Source organism: Martes martes (genome assembly GCF_963455335.1).
Source record: "Martes martes genome assembly, chromosome: 10".
NCBI lineage: Eukaryota > Metazoa > Chordata > Mammalia > Carnivora > Mustelidae > Martes > Martes martes.
Window position 1 is genome coordinate 5,319,086 of NC_137898.1, and position 17,677 is coordinate 5,336,762.

The 17,677-nt window shown below is 43.4% G+C and overlaps 1 protein-coding gene across 2 annotated transcripts in view; it reads right to left on the reverse strand.

Annotated features, from left to right (window-relative positions):
* KDM2A (lysine demethylase 2A) overlaps positions 1-17,677 on the reverse strand; it is a 114,982-nt gene that overhangs the window by 13,645 nt on the left and 83,660 nt on the right. For both annotated transcript variants that reach the window (XM_080815960.1, XM_080815959.1), the window contains 2 exons: positions 11,976-12,102; positions 8,613-9,007 (listed from right to left, as the gene is read on the reverse strand). In XM_080815960.1, coding sequence (XP_080672086.1) covers positions 8,613-9,007; positions 11,976-12,102 — 522 coding nt within the window. The remainder of the gene's footprint in view (positions 1-8,612; positions 9,008-11,975; positions 12,103-17,677) is intronic.

Consider the following 17,677-nt stretch of genomic DNA (forward strand, 5'->3'; position numbering starts at 1 on the left):
ACAGAAATCTCAACTTCAAATCAACCAATCAATTCATCAATCTCTCTCTCTCTCTCTCACACACACACAAAGTCAAGTATTTGGCTTTATTCTTATAAATGGAGCAGGAACAATCTTAGGGGCAACAGTTTTGATGGCTTTAACCAATCTAGTCTGAATGACTTGAAGACAACGCTACAGTAAGAAACTGTCGCGTAAGTGATTCATACTGGCTGACTGTTATTTGGAAACAAGTCTTTATGTTTTGGACAGAAACTTCTGAATCCCAGACCTTCTAGCAGAATGAAATCCCTCTTTCCCTGACCTCATGAGCCCCAATGCAAAGGTAACAGCAAAAACCCCACAAATCCAGAAGACAAGTTACAAGATTCCTTTCAGGTTGCCCTAGTATATTAACTGTTTCAACAACTAAACTTTGATCCTGGACCGTGAGCATGCCTGGGCCATCTTTAATAATCATTTCCAAATTCCTGCAGGGTCTGCCTAGAAGACCAGGACTTTTTGAGGCATGAAGCACTTCTCTACCAAGCATTTTCATCCTAACCTAAGATCATGATCCAAATCCCAGAGTTGGGACTCAGAAAGACTCTTTAAAACTCACACCCAGGAAGCTCCCCCACGAAGATCCCCTTTGCCAAGTCTCCAGATGCCTCTCACCCTCCCCCAAACTGATTTCATTTGCAGACGTTTTATTTACTTCAAGTTGCTATGGCGTCCTATTCTGAAGCCTCCTGTTTAACACCGCCCAGCGTGGGGGTGAAGAGGCGGGGTGCGGTGCCACGTGGGACTAGGCTCTGGTATGGGCTCCTAATCTCCCTAGGGTGAAAAATTCAGGTCCATTCAACGTGTGTGCTAGGGAGTGCACAGTTCCCCTCCCCCACGTCATACTGCCGAGGAGTAGGACTCTGCCCATTTCCTCTGCCGGAGAGCACTGAGCTGTCCACAAACAGGGACTTTCCACTTTCAGCAAAACAGACCGCACAGAAAGATCTGCGATTGTCTGAGGAGGAAAGGAACCTAACTGCTCCCCAAAAGCAGTCTACTTCTACCTGCACGATTTTTTGTGTGGGGGACAGGGAAAGGTAGGTGGAGAAACTGCCTCTGCGTGGGGGTATAGGGGGGCAGCTGTTCACGCATAGACCGCTCACTTGCTGGGGTCCGTGTGGGTGTGGAGGGAAATGCAGATTTCCTTCCAAGCCTTATTTTGCTGGGGCCATACAACCAAGCTCACCCTGCTTCATCAAAAAAGGCAGACTCCAGATGAGGCCCTCTAAGAAACCATATAAAGAAGCCACCACCCTTCACCAGAGGGGGTTTGGGACGGGGGAGCGGAGAGCGGGGGTGGAGTGCGGAAAGGCTGACGCCTATCTAGGCTCCTGGCATTCGGGAGAACATTCAAACACAAGCCCACACCCCACACATCACAGGAAGGGGAAGAGAACAGCGGGCGTCTGGGCAGAGAAGGGAAAAGGACTCCCGAAAGCCAAGCGACCCAATTCAAAAGCAGAGCCCACCAGGACAGGGAACAAGTGCAACGACGGCTCACGCAACACTAAGTAACCTGAGCATTGTCCTGGACTCGCCCGGCAGGCTGGTCTTCTGCCTCTCCGCTGAGACAAAGTCCCTACAGTTACACACACCCCGAGTCAGAAAGGGTTTGCCGCCCGCCCGCCTGACCTTGCGTTTCTCGTCGCTCTGGAGCTGCCGAGGCTCTCGGTTGAAGTTTTCCCAGCGTCTTTGTTTTGTTTTCTGTATTGGAAGTTGTGCTGAAGGAGTTAGGTTTTCTCCCTCTAGGAAAATACCAATTTACTTGAAAATTCTGGAATCTCCCAAAGTACATCAGGCAGGGCAGTCCGGTTATAACCCTTCAGGCTACCCAGAGCGAGCAGCGTGTCGTGTTCTGAGCTCCTTCTCGAGCCCTTCAGCTCAGCCGCGGCTTCCTGTGCCTGCGAACAATGCTGCTGCGTCACCCACATGCAGCTCCCAGAAATGCTTTGCAACGGAAGATGGCAGGAGGGGGAGCTGAGCTCGAGTGAGCGAGCCAGGCAGAGGGCCCAGCCGTCCTGCTGCAGAGTCGGGAGGGGGTGTGCTCGGTGAGGGCTGTCGGCCCCGTGATTGGAGGAAAGGCCGCCCAGGAGGCGAGCTGGGCCGCGCCCCCGCCTCCTCCCTCCCACCACCACTGCAATAGGAGAGCCCAAGGCCGGCCCCAGAGGGCTCCCTACGGCCGACTTCGGAAGGCGCCAGCGAAAGGAAAGGCTTTAACCCGTTCTGCATCTGCGCCCGTGAGTGTCCTTGCCTCCGTCCACACCCTTCAACACAGGGTCACCTCTTACTGTTACAGCAGCACTCTTTCCCGGGGAGCAAACACACACGACCGTCCCCCCTGCTCTTCAGGCAGACAGCAAGTCGCCCGAAGTTCAGCCTGTGCAAGAGCCAGGCACCCGGGCTGAGCTCCTCTGAGCCCCCTTTCTCCCGGCACACCGCCTGCTTCACCTGCCCTCAGTGCTGCTCTCCCAAGTCCAGAATTCACAACGAACATACGTGTTTCCAGAAAAACCTTCAGGAACAACACATTTCAACCAATATTGAGATATTCAATACATATGTCTGTTTAATATCAACTATTTCTACAACAGATGCCTGCCTCTGGTTGCGACTGGGCACTCCACCACCGGAACAGCAATGCCTAGGCAGCCAGTGCTTCTAGCAGTTCCATCACGACCAAGTCCAGCGAGCTGAGGCTCAATCTCAGGTCCAGGTGCTTTACTCTCCTGCCTCGGAACCCGCACAAGGAGCCACTGAATCTGTGTCTGCCAACTCCAAACCCACCAGTCTCCTCGGACTCTCCAGGACACCAGCACTCCTGCACATTTCCTACTCTAGTCATTTGTTTTGCCTGCCCCATTCTTGATGTCCCCTGAATGAAGCAGGCGACCCTGCATCTTGTCAGACACCTCAACCACGCCACTTCTGACAGCCCCTTGAGTGATGTGTGTCACACGCTCTCCATGCACTGATCACCGTTAGGGAGAAGCTCAGACTGAACACACACTCTCTCAGGCTACAGTGTATCTTTTGGATCCAGATTTATGTAATTTTTAGACTCTCATAAATGTAACTTGGCTTTTTCAGGAATTACAGACGCTGCTTTGAAAGACCTCAGGCCATTAAGAACCTTGCTAGGAAACATTCTTATTTATTTTCAGGACAGTTGTTTCAGTGAGTTTCTGGTGCAGAGTCAGTGGCTAATGGGCTTTACGGGGCCTAGGCCTTGCTGCCAGGGGCTACATATTTTAATTTTCACAGTAGTTTACCAAGGAAAGGTGGGAGTTCTGTGCTTTTTGGTAGAGCTCTTCCTGGAAAAGGTTCTATGATCATCCCAATCCTGAACCTCTAGTCTGCACTTTATTTTAAGACTCAAAGACCAAGTGCCATCGGCCTATTATGCTTGACAAACTTTCCTTGATCGTGTGGGAGGTCTTCTTAGAAAATCCTTGTTTGGTCTTGGTCCTATCTAACCTAGAGGGATGATAAAGAACGAATACTTAGGAAAACATATTGTCAAGTTGTAGCAAGTGAAAACCCTAAAGGTCACCAGGAAAGGACAAAAACCAGATACGATACTGGGGAACTCACTCCAAGTAAGTTTCCAAATCACTAATTAAACAAGGCTGATTTTTTTCTATTAATTTAGAATAAGATAGGCAATAAAGATCAGAATTAGTAAGAACTTGACATGTAATACAAGAATGTAATAAAAACACTTTGAAGAATTATATGCATTTTAATCTAATCTTATATGCCTTGTAGCTGTTAAATTATCTAAAACTTCTATTTAAGGGTGCCTGGCTGCTCAGTCAGTAGAGCATGAGACTCAATCTTAGGGTAGTGAGTTCGAGCCCCATAGCGGGTGGAGAGTTTACTTAAAAAAAATAGTAAGTATAAGTAAACAAAATAAAACTTTTCACTTATTAACAATGTGTGAATTATTACAAATAACAGTAAAAACTGCAAATGAAGTTTTATTTATAGAGGCTGCCTTCTCCCCCCTTTCATCTAGTTTTATTAAAGATTAAGATCCAATACAGGGTCCTCTACCAGTTCTCTTTAACTAGCATCAGCGTCACCCCCAAAGTGTCAGATGAAGCAAACTTGTGATTAGTGTCTATACTTATCTGAAACCATGACTCTCTGCTTTCAGTTCCAGCATACTCCTGAGATGGAGCCGACTGTAAATTTTTAGATCATGGTTGCAAAACGTTAGCATCTCAGATCAGAGCAGCAGTAGTAGTCTATGCACCACAAAGAACAACTCTGGAATTTATAAGTTGAGAGCCATTTATATAATGTTGGCAATGAATCTGTATCATCTAACAGGAAAGTTTATTAACTTTCTATTTTTTATTTAAGAGCTCACCTGAAATTTTTATTTTATTTAAAGATTTAATTTATTCATTTCACAGAGAGAGCATGCATATAAGCAAGGGGAGCGGGAGCGGGAGCGGGAGAGGCAGGCTCTCTGCTGAGCATGGAGCCTGACAGCGGCTCAATCCCAGGACCCTGAGATCATGAACTGAGCAGAAAGCAGATGTTTAACCAAGTGAGGCACTCAGGCGAGGCTAACTTTTTATTTTTATTTATTTATTTCTTGAAGTGGGCTCCATGCCCAGCATGGAGTTCAATGTGGGGCCTGAACTCATGACCCTGAGATCAAAGAGTCAGGATGCTTCACTGACTGAACCACCTGGGCCCCTTATTTATTTATTTTTAAGTAATCTCCCTACCCAACGTGAGGCACAAACTCACGACCCCAAGATCAAGAGTCACATGTTCCTTCACCTGAGCCAGCCAGGTGCCCCTTAACTCTTGAATTAGTATGACTGGCACCTCCTTCCCTCGCAACAGAATCCACCCACCACACCCAGTGCTCACTCGGCACCCTACACCACGCACGGTGCCTGTAAAACCTAGAACGCACTGACTTTCTCAGCCCATTTAAAGGGCTGCTCCAACACTGACCTGTACGCCCCTTGACGGCTTGATCCATAGCACGTCTGCGTATTTACTCCAACACTCAGCCTGCTTCCTGGCACAGAGTAGGCAGGCATTATTCAGAGAAGTGGAATAAATGAATTTCATAGATTTGTAACATCTAATTTTGTTTTCTGTAACAGTGATATGGCTTATTAAGTACTCTACTAATATTATTAATTTTCAGAATAGCTCCACTGAGGTAGATGTTATTTTACAGAAAATAGGCTTTCATATATATATCTAGTATCTTGACCGAAAGTCACATGTTTGCTAAGCTTATCAAAAAGCTTAGAGAAACCAAGAAAGTAAATATACAACACTGAATTTGTTTCACTGAGTTGGCAGCCAAATACACTGATACACTAAAAATCTCCTTTTATTTATTTACGTATATTAAGAGCTCCTTCATGAGCAAAGTAAATACAAACAACACAATAAAGTCCGATTAAAAATTTAGTCTTCCAGCTGACGCCCACCATATTGCTGTGACCCACTGGCAGCAGTTGGCATGTCCCTCTTTGCAGCACCCCTGCAATGCACATGCCAAAGAGACCTTTTCTCACATTAGTGGGAGTGTGCTATACACGCTGCACCAGGTTCTGTCTCTAATCAACATCTAGCAAGCACAAGACTCCCCGGTTTCAGAGACGCGAAAGTATCTCACAGTGCGAGAGGACTCCATCCTACTTTTAGGAGTCCAAGTTACCATCCCTCCCAGACAGACACACTACTGACTACTTTCCCCTGATCTTTTACCAATAAGTCAACACTTTTTAATGGCCCTTTTTTAATCAAATCCCCTTCCAATTTTATATTCTACGATCTTTCTTCAACAACGTGGAATTTAACACTTGGAATCTTCAAAGCCCTTTCCCACCATCATGAGAATGGACTTTTCTTTCAGGGATACGGAATTACGGATCTTCCATCTTATCACTTCTACTCTCACCTCCACTGCTAGTTCTTTGTGAGAGCCACACAGGCTGCACCGAGAAGCAATTCCTCTCTCTGCAGGAAGAGTAAACTCCGGGCTTGCTGTCGTCCTCCACTGCAGCACAGGCCTCTATGCTACCGGCTCCAAGTTCTGAGCACTGCAGTCTCCAGCTGTGCGGGAGTGGCACCTACCCAATCCAGTGCTTCTTTTCTTTTTGGTGATGTTCAGATTCTCAAAGTATTCAAGCTCTAAATTCACTATTGTCTGAAGTTCAGACTAAACATAAACGGTCAAATGCAGGCATAATTATCCATATGATCTTAAGGGAAAACTACCTGCAGAGCTGGGACCTAAATCTGTCGTTGTCTGTGATCAGCTTTACTTTAACTACGGTATCAGGGCAAACAAGACAAGGTGTGGACAAGCCCCTGCAGGAATAATCAAACACTGTCACCCCGCGGTCGTCCTGGTGGCCACTCCCTCCTCATGCTCTGGTCTCTAGGCCACTCTACCTTAGCCAGTGATGGCAACCATGTTTTTCATGATTCCTGACAAACAGAAGGAAGCTCTCCCTAGACTCTTTCCATAATGCTCAGAGCCCTCTTTAGAGATCTTTTTGACTCATTCCCTTTCTTCCTGCCTCCTTTCATTCTGCTTAGATATTTGACACAAATTTTTCTACATTTTCCCCTACTACTCTGCCTCCTCAAATATCTTTACTTAACTACTTTAGTTAAGGGAGCATCTGTATTTCTATCATGACACTTGACCCTGTACAACTGACCAGTGGATTATAATATGGCTTCCTACAACTGGATTCAATGGAGTCAAATCCCCTATTCTTTTTCATGATTCAGAAATATAGATATCCAGACCAAGAGAATGTCAGTGAGATATAAACTTAGAAATCTTTCTTTTTAGGGACCCTATAGGCAAGTTAATTAATTTAATGTTTCCTACAGGTACCTATGATGGAATAGCTACATACAAAAGAAACTTCTGAGGGAAAAAGGTAAAGATGCTATAATCAAACTCTCAGGAAAGTATAAAAATACATGTCCTATCACAATGGAAAAGAAAAAATTTAAATGTCTGTTGCTCACTCTAGGGTGGAAAGTGAATTTAGAATCAGTTTGTGAGTCTGAAAAAGTATGGTTAAGTTTGTTTTGCAGCATATTAATCATTATAGAAACAAGACCACACCTACCTGGACCTCTGCCATTTCCTCCCCTAAATATAAGCCACAATCATACCACCTGTCTCTTCTAGAACAAACCTTATAAAACCAAACTATAAAACCAACTGTCCCACTTCTGTCACTACTGGAGAGGACCAACCTCACCAGGTTACCACTCTTTTCTGCCTCTAGTCTTTTACCCTTTCACTGATGCCTGAACATTAAGATACAATTAAAAAGTTTATCATAAAAAGAAAAAGCAGGGGAAAGAAAAGTTCAGTCCTATCCCAGATATCGGAATTCTTTCCTGAGGTGGCTGGCAGAAGTGGCCAAGGAATAATGTGAATCAGGAAATCAGAAATGAAACACACATACTGAGATATTAAGCCCATCTTCCTTAGGGCCACATAAAATTATTCAATATAAATACTTCTGTGGCTTAAAATAATCTGTATGACAAATTTTGAAAATAAACACTTATTTACCAATAGCAAACCAGCTTTCTAAATCACATATCCATGCCCTGCATCCAAACTGTAGCTCCAAATGATGACTTACAAAGAAAATTGATATTCCCAGCTTTACAGTTTTGGTGTTTACGGTAATGGTTACTTGTGAGGAAGGACTTAAAAGAACCTCCTCCAGTTTAGACAGTTGATACCTGGACCCCTGCGAAGCTTATTTCTTTGAGACTAATACATGAAGGGTGGGACAGCTCTGAAAAATCACTAATACTGGGAGATCTCTTGAAAAAGTAGAAAAATACATAACATGAAGAAACCTGATCTAGCAATCAGATAGGTTATGTCTGTCTGTCTTTTTTTTTTTTTTTTTTTTAAAAACCTCTATGCTCAATGTGGGGACTGACCTCACTACCCAGAGATCAAGAGGTGCATGCTCCACTGAGAGAGCCAGCCAGGCGCCACGGGACAGATTATGTTTATTTACAATGACACTTCCTCAGAAGCTGTCCAATGGTTTTTTTAAAATTTAAATCTTAAAAGTAGATAAAAATAAAACTAAGTATATGAAAGCTACTCAACATCAACCAGTGGAAAAGAGCTTCTTCCTTATCTGCTTGGGGTGAGACTGCTAGAGATTGTTATTGGCCACTTTTATTCTGAAACAGGCCTCTTTATCTGCAGGTAACTTGTTTTAATAGTATTTCCTAATACTATTACTTAGTATTAAAAATAAAGAGTCTCCTTTATTTTTAGAATGAATCTGTAATCTGTGTTTTTAGGACTAAATTTAAGTCCTAATTGAGCAAATAAATGTTAGTATTTTCACAGCAGGGACCTAACCTCACTTTAGGAATTCTAACACTGTACAGCACACACACACCAGTAAATACTAACTTCTTTCTGAATGAACCAGATTATCCAGAATTCCTGTACTTTCTAAGAAATGCGGAACTGCTTGCCCGAGCCAGATGAGTGGCTGCCATGCCACATGACCAATCCTTACCTTCACGTCAGCAATAAGAGCATCTTCATCTTCTATCCCTGTGGGGACACATTTCTTGTGCAGTGGCAGAGACTCCAACTTATCTACCAGACAGCGGAGGCCTTCAAGCTCAAAATGGGTCAGATGCACCTGCCTGTCCTTTCGAGGACTACACTGGGGATCCCACACTTGGCCATTATGGGAGCCCCGGCTAGAGTCAGAGGACGAGTCCCCTGACAAGGTTTTCTTCAGACTTGGAAGACTTCGGCAGGTTTTGCCCAGTCCATCGTAATCCAGGTTGACCCCATTGGCTACAGGGCTCGTGAGGACAGAACGCCTACTGCTCAGGCGCCTCGGTTCTCGATCCACTGCTTCTTCATCCCCATTTCCAGATTCCAACCCATTTAACTCCAAATCTGCCAGTAAAAAAAAAATATATATATATATAGTAAGAACATGCCACTTGACCATGTGATCAACGAGAGAAACAGGCAGCATGGGAGGGGTTATAAATGGGGTTAAAAATGACAAAGCTGGGACTCTTTTTTTTTTTAAGATTTTATTTATTTATTTGACAGAGAGAGAGAGACCACAAGTGGCAGAGAGGCAGGCAGAGAGAGGGGGGGAAGCAGGCTCCCTGCTGAGCAGAGAGCCCGATGCGGGGCTCGATCCCAGGACCCTGAGATCATGACCTGAGCCAAAGGCAGCGGCTTAATCCACTGAGCCACCCAGGCGCCCAAAGCTGGGACATTTTAAAATGGTCTCTCCTTATCCCAGCTATGGCCACTTGTTGAAAATCGTAGTTACAGGTAAGAAGAGGATCCTGAGTTAGTAGGAGAGCTAAGGTAATGATCAACGGATTTTTCAAAAGATTGAAGAGTCCATGAACTGTGTGCTAGAAATAAGTCAGCTGACAATGGCTACAAGTTAATTCCAAGTCCAAACTGAAATTTGGGGTTATAATTTCATTAACTTTTTATTTCATTTTATTTATTTATTTGACACAAAGAGAGAGAGCACAAGCAGGGGGAGCAGCAGGCAGAGGGAGTAGCAAGCTCTCCGCTGAGTAGAGAGCCAGACGTGGGGCTCAGTCCCAGGACCCTGGGATCATGATCTGAGCCAAATGTAGACACTTAACCGAGCCACCCAGGTGCCCCTTCATTAACTTTTTAAAAAGCAGACAGTACGAAGCACATACAGTTTTCTTGTTTTGTTTTTAAATTTATTTATTTGACAGAGAGAGATCACAAGTAGGCAGAGAGGCAGGCAGAGAGAGAGAAGGAAGCACGCTCCCTGCTGAGCAGAGAGCCCGATGCAGGCGGGACTCGATCCCAGGACCCTGAGATCATGACCCGAGCCGAAGGCAGAGGCCCAACCCACTGAGCCACCCAGGTGCCTGCACATATAGTTTTGTTACAAGTTTTGGTCATAAAACTAAACTATGGAATTGAAATCTCATCAACATGGCTAACAAAACAAAGCAAGTATTTTTAAAAAGATTTTGATAGGGACGCCTGGGTGGCTCAGTAGGTTAAAGCCTCTGCCTTCGGCTCAGGTCATGATCCCAGGGTCCTGGAATCAAGCCCCACGTCTGGCTCTCTGCTCGCCAGGGAGCCTGTTTCCTCCTCTCTCTCTGCCTGCTTCTTTGCCTACTTGTAATCTCTATCTGTCAAATAAATAAATAAAATCTTTTTTTTAAGAAAGAAGATTTTGATAGTCAAAATGAAGAGCTAATGAAAGAAAAACTGTTAAATGTTCACTGGTCCTTTATGATGAAAGTAATATTAGAAACAGACTCTTCACTATACAGAACAAACCGAGGATCACCAGAGGGGTGGTGGGTGGGGGTGTGGGTGAAACAGGTGATGGGAATTAAGGAGCGTTCTTGCTGTGAGGAGCACCAGGTGCTCTATGGAAAAGCTGAATCACTATACTGTCCACCCGAAACTAATATTACACTGCCTGCTAACTAACTGGGATTTGAATAAAAACTTAAAAAAAAGTATAAAAATTAATTAGCCAATCCAAATGGGAAAACAACTAATATGTTTATTAGTAATAATTTAGAAAATGTAAGATGGTGCAAAGAAGTAAATATTAGTCATCCCTTATCCCTCTAACCTTGGATAACAACTCAACAGCTGGTATTTTCTTTCCATCCTTTTTTCTTTTTTTTTTTTTATAGCGTCTATGTACTTATTTGAGAGAAAGAGGGCATGAGTAGGATGAGGGGCAGAGAGAGAGAGAGAGAGAGAGAGAGAAGCAGACTCCCCGCTGAGCGGGGAGCCCACTGCAGGGCTGGACACCACGACCCTGAGATTAGATCCCAGGACCCTGAGATCACAACCTGATCCGAAGGCAGATGCTTAACTTACTGAGCCTCCCAGGTGCCCCTGAATCCTTTTCATTGCATATGTGTATGACTATGATTGCCTTGGGATATGTGGCATATACAATTAAATTCTGTATCCTGCTTTCATGTACTAGGTGATCATTTTTTATTTTCTTTCTTTCTTTCTTTTTTTTTTAAGATTTTATTCATTTATTTGACAGAGATCACAAGTAGGCAGAGAGAGAGAGAGGAAGGGAAGCAGGCTCCCCGTTGAGCAGAGAGCCCGATGCAGGGCTCGATCCCAGGACCCTGGGATCATGACCTGAGCCGAAGGCAGAGGCTTTAACCCACTGAGCCACCCAGGAGCCCCACTCATTTTTTATTTTCAAACAAGAATATAACTATCCTCAAAGGAAAATGCTGAAGCAAAAAAAAATTATCTGGCTTAGATCAAAGATTCTGTGAAAGACATGACCACAGGACATTACAGTGTTGACTCCTCCACACCTCAGGGCATGAAACAACCTAAAAATGTATAACTAACAAAGTATCTTGCCATCCAATAAAATACTTCTCTTGATATAAGTTGAGGAAACATTAAAGCATAGAGGTTAAGGGTACAGATTTTAGAAACTTACCAACTTGACTAAAACTGTAGCTTGCACACTTATAAACTATAGGATCATGGACAGGTTTTTTAGTTTCTTTGAAACTTAATGTCACCATTTGTAAAATGAGGGTAATACCTACACCTCACAGGTAATAACAGAATTTACTCCTTAGTAATGTGCCTGGAGTACAGTTAAGAGTTAGCATGACGACATTTAGTTTTTATTATACCAAAGACCATTCTTTAGATAATATAGTAGAGAAGTGACCATCTTTCTTAAGGAGCTAAGTATCAACAATTCAGACAAAGAGAAGATCCAGATACTTCATGTTGCCTAGTAATTCATGTCTGGGTAGGAGCTCAGCTGTAACCAATGTTCAACTCCAATGAATGAACTTGGTAGTTCCAAGCAGGTAAATGCATGTTCACGCAGGACACTTACCCATACTGAGGGACTCTTTTTGAAATTCCTTAGTTAGGTGGGAGCGGTTTGTTATGCAATACACGTAGCGCTCCAACACGTACCAACACATCTCGTAGTAGAATGGATAACGGAACTTATTTGGAACCTACGTGGGAACAAAATAATGGGAAAAACAAGCTGATAACAATTTTCAAGTAAAGAGAGTAAGACACACTGTATCACTGCAAAAATTAACCCAGGAAAAACATTCTTGTCAACACCTAGGGTGGCATTTGGAACAAGAACCTAAGTGGATCTGTCAACCTAAAAATTGTTGGTCTTGGGAAATGATCACCAAAATCAAGTTTCAGCACCACTAAGAAGGTGTCTTGGGAAAGCATCAAAAGTAAGTTTTGGGACAGAGAATAAAGTGTTAGAGTACAACACAATACACTTGAGAAAACTGTTTCAGTGTTCTTAGGATACAAAGGCCTGCCAAACAGTCCTACCTTTACGACAGCTCTAACCTGAATTAGAAGACCACGAGATAAAGAATCTAATGGACAAGAGGACACAAGATGAAGCTATATGCTTTTATTATGTCCTTACCTATAGGACAGTATGATTAGAGAGACCCGTTCTCAAGCTATGCCTAGCCTAGGACACAAGACTGTGTATTTCCCACCATCAGCTCTTAGCTGGTCTGTACAGTACTTCGCAGTTTGCCCAATGGCAGGTCCACAAATGAGACTGCTGCTCCACACGGCCTAATCAGCCACTGCCTTTAGCTCCTTTCATTCCCTCCAGAAGCAGCATGAAATCATTCCAGCTGAATAATAACAAAAAGAACTGCCCTTCAGCTCTAGCATAGTCGAAACAAAGGCAAATCAGCATGGATTAATCAGCGAGGAAGACCAACGATGGGGACTAACCTATATATATTTTGCTGTCTTGAAAGCTTAGAGGATAGCTTTCAAAAGGAGAAGCCCAACAATACTTTTAAGATTGTTTTGAATATGCAACTGAGAACGTTTTCATCTCCTTTTCGAAGCTTCATGTCAGGTAGTATTCCTGAATTAAGGAGATCTGGATGGAAGGCCCTGTTCAAAATCCTTCACCAGGTCACAGAGCATGACTGTGAGATGAGACCACTTTCCTCACGGCAAGGCAGGAGAGGCAGGTACTATTCATTAGGTTTCCAATTCAGACAAGCTGGGCTCTGAGTCTGGGTATCTTAAGTGATTACAGTTTTAACAACTAAAAGCAGTGTTTCCTCTTTTATTTTCAAGTCAAGTTAGGGGCGCCTAGCTGGCTCAGTCGATAAAGCATGCAATTCTTGATCTCGGGGTCATGAGTTCAAGCCCCACACTGGGCCTAGAGTCTACTTAAAAATACATAAATTAAATTTGTTTTTACAAAGATCAAATTAATTTACTTTTGATAAAGTGTGTGGGGGAACCACAACAATTAATAGATACTAGGTTCCCCCAAATTAAATATAACACACGGGCCTCTCTGCTCACCTTTTACACATATTAACACTTTTCTGGAAGGGTCTTTTTTTTTTTCTTTTTAAAGATTTTATTTATTTACTGAGAGAAAGAGAGACAAGCAGGGGGAGCAGCAGGCAGAGGGAAAGGGAAAAGTAGGGTCCCTGCTGAGCAGAGAGCCCAATGCAGGGCTGGACCCCAGGACCCAGGATCATGACCCACACCGAAAGCAGACGTTTCACCAACTGAGCCACTCCGGTGCCCTGTGGAAGGGTTTTTATGAAAAGTTCAGGACAACCCAAAATTCTAAAGCCCTCTGGTACTCTGTTGAGAGCTAAGTATTGACAGTTAAAAAAAAAAAAGACATTAAACTTTTGATTTTTTACTTGGAACTCATCAGACTGCATTAGTAACACCCAAGATACCACACACCCACCCAACCTGCCTCATTATATTTTATCTTTGTTGCCATACACCACAGAACATATAAATTTCTAAGACTGGGTTAGAATTTTTTGGTGGGGGAAATTTTTTTAAATCCTCTTTACAAATTATGGAGCTTTTAAGTGCTATCAGTAGAATAATCACCAACACTCAAGTTTAAATAGTTGGTATTTCCACACTGGCATGGCAAAAGAAACCAACCATTGTCTTAATTTATAACACACTTTATTTTTGTAAAGTAACATACTAAATGAATGTCAGACTGGTTTTGGCACATAAAAGGTTGGTGTAGAAAGCAGTAATAATAATAATGATAATATCACTGTGTGTACATATGCAGGGGACTCAATGAAATTTTACAGAAACACCAAGGAGTTCCTTATTTAGAATGAAAGAATTAAACTATATTTAGGGAAAATGGAATAATGTGGTCGGACTGAAATTTGACATTTTCTGATAAACAAAATCTAGGAATATTAGTTAAATCAAGATCAGTTATTACAAGTTTAACAGTCTGCCAAGAAACTTCTAGCAGAGATAAGGTAACTCACTTCACCTATGCCACTAAATACACATTCTCCTTTTCCTCCCTCAAACGGAGCAACTTATCAATTAAGTCAGTAACTCAAAGGCATAATAATAGTAATTTTATCCAAAAAAAGGGGAACAGTTTCTAAAACCTAATTTTCAGATTGAATCTTAGAGTAGATAGGTGGTATTACCTCAGAATGATTCTTAGTTAAATAAGAGTACTTTATTATGAAATTACATAAATTTCCTCTTTTGAAAAATCAACTATCTTTTTATTATTGAAATTTCAAACTTAACTATTTTCTTGTAGTTTCATTACTCTTAAAAAACAAACACATATAAACGTTTTGTTAAAAAAAAGAACTTATTAATTTGAGAGAGAGAGCAAGGGTGTGCGTGAGAGGGAGCAGGAGACTCCCTACAGGGGGGTCGATCCCAGGACCCCGAGATCGTGACCTGAGCTGAAGGCACACACTCAACCAAGCCACCCAGGCACGCTTATAAAAATTTATTTATTTATTTATTTATTTATTTATTTATTAAAAAATTTTTTTTTAAATTTAAATTTATTTATTTGTTAGAGAGAGAGCGAGCAAGCACAGGCAGACAGAGTGGCAGGCAGAGGCAGAGGGAGAAGAAGGCTCCCCGCCGAGCAAGGAGCCCGATGTGGGACTCGATCCCAGGACGCTGGGATCATGACCTGAGCCAAAGGCAGCCGCTTTACCAACTGAGCCACCCAGGCATCCCTAAAAATTTATTTTTTTAAAGATTCTTATTTTATTTGACAGACAGAGATCACAAGTAGGCAGAGAGGCAGGCAGAGAGGGAGAGAGAGAAGCAGGCTCCCCACTGAGCAGAGAGCCCGATGTGGGGCTTGATCCCAGGACCCTGGGATCATGACCTGAGCTGAAGGCAGAGGCTTTAACCCACTGAGCCAACCAGGCGCCCCTAAAATTTATTTTAAAAGCACTGCAGGGGCATCTGGGTGGTACAGCTGGTTACGTGTTCAACTCTTGGTTCCCGCTCAGGTCATGATCTCAGGGTCATGAGGTCAAGCCCGGTGTGGGGCTCCACACTCAACAGGGATCCTGCTTAAGATTCTCTCCCTCTCCCGAATATTTACAGCAGCAATGTCCACAATAGCCAAACGATGAAAAGAACCTAGATGTCCATCAACAGATGAATGGATAAAGAAGATGTGGTATATATACACAATGGAATACTATGCAGCCATCAAAAGAAATGAAATCTTGCCATTTGCGACGACGTGGATGGAACTAGAGGGTATTATGCTTAGCGAAATAAGTCAATAGGAGAAAGACAACTATCATATGATCTCTTTGATATGAGGAAGTGGAGATGCAATGTGGGGGGGTTGGGGGGAGGTAGGAAAAGAAAAAATGAAAGAAGATGGGATCGGGAGGGAGACAAACCATAAAAGACTCAATCTCAAAAAACAGACTGAGGGATGCTGGGGGGAGGGGGGACGGGAGAGGGTGGTGGGGATATAGACATTGGGGAGGGTATGGGTTATGATGAGTGCTGTGAAAGGTGTAAACCTGCCAATTCACAGACCTGTACCCCTGGGGATAAAAATACATTATATGTTTATTAAAATAAATAAATTAATTTAAAAAAAAAAAGATTCTCTCCCTCTGTGACACGGAGCTCAATCCCAAGACCCTGGGATGACAACCTGAGCTGCTTAACCGACTGAGCCACGCAGGCACCCCAATAAATAAGGGCACTGGATCATCATTATCATCTTTTTTTTTTTTGAATTTTATTTATTTATTTGACAGAAAGAACACAAGCAGGGGGAGCGGGAGCGGGAGAGGAAGATGCTGGCTCTCAGCTGAGCAGGGAGCCCAAGGTGGGGATTGATCCCAAGACCCCAGGATCATGACCTAAGACGATGGCAGATGCTCAACTGAGCCACCCAGGCGCCAGAACTGCCTCTTCGTAATTCTAACAGGGAATCCCTGTAACTCCAACACTACTACTCTTGTGTGTAAGTAAGGTAATAGGTAGCTGTTAACCAAAATACAGGTCTCTTCTTTTAAAGATTTTTAAAATTTATTTGAAAGAAAGAGAGACAAGCTGGGAGAGCAGCAGGCAGAGGGAGAAGCAGGTTTCCTCCTGAGCAGGGACCCTGACACACAGGGCACGATCCCAGGACCCTGGGATCATGACATGCACTGAACACAGATGCTTAACGACTGAGTCACTCAGATGCCCCGTAACACAGGTTTCAAAATAGGAACCAAAATATTTGAGCATGTTCACAGTAAATAGGTCAATGACCGTTCCTTCTAAAAACTGTAAATTCTTCACTAATTGTGATATTTTATTGTTTTTTAATTACTTTTTAGAGATTTTATTTATTTGAGATAGAGAGACAGCGAGCGAGCATGAGCGTGGGAGAGGGGCAGAGGGAGAAGGAGACGCAGGCTCTCCAGTGAGCAGGGAGCCCCACACCAGGCTTGATCCCAGCACTCTTGGGATTGCGACGTCAGCCGGAGGCAGTTGCTTAACCAACTGAGCCACACAGGTGCCCCAACCGTGATTTTTAAAAATGATTTTATTTACTTATCTGAGAGCAAGAGAGAGAGAAAGAGGGAGCATGTGCGAGCACATGAGCACAGGGAAGGAACAAAGGGAGAAGCAGACTCCCCTGATGAGCAGGGAGCATGACACGGGGCTCGATCCCAGGATCCTGAAATCATGACCAGAGTTGAAGGCAGACGCTCAACTGACTGAGCGACTTAGGCACCCCCTAACTGCGATTTTTTAAATTTAACTTTGAAAACTTTCAAATCCACCAAAAAGTTTTTTTTTCTTTTTTAAGATTTTATTTATTCATTTGACAGAGAGAGAGAGAGAGAGAGAGAGAGAGAGAGAGAGAAAGATCAAAAGTAGGCAGAGAGCCAGGCAGAGAGAGAGGGGGAACCAGGCTCCCCACCGAGCAGAGAGCCCGATGTGGGGCTTGATCCCAGGACCCTGAGATCATGAGCTGAGCTGAAGGCAGAGGCTTAACCCACTGAGCCACCCAGGTGCCCCTCAAATCCACCAAAAAGTTTTAAGAGCAGTGCAGAACACTGCCTACAGCATTATTCGAGATTCACCCCCTATCAATATTTCCCCACATCTGCTAATCTCTATTCATACACCCTGTTATTATTCTGCTGAACTACTTGAGAGCAAGATGGGAACATCACACCCTCTAAAGACTCTATGCTCTAATTGGTCTTTAAGGTCAATACCATCTATACATTA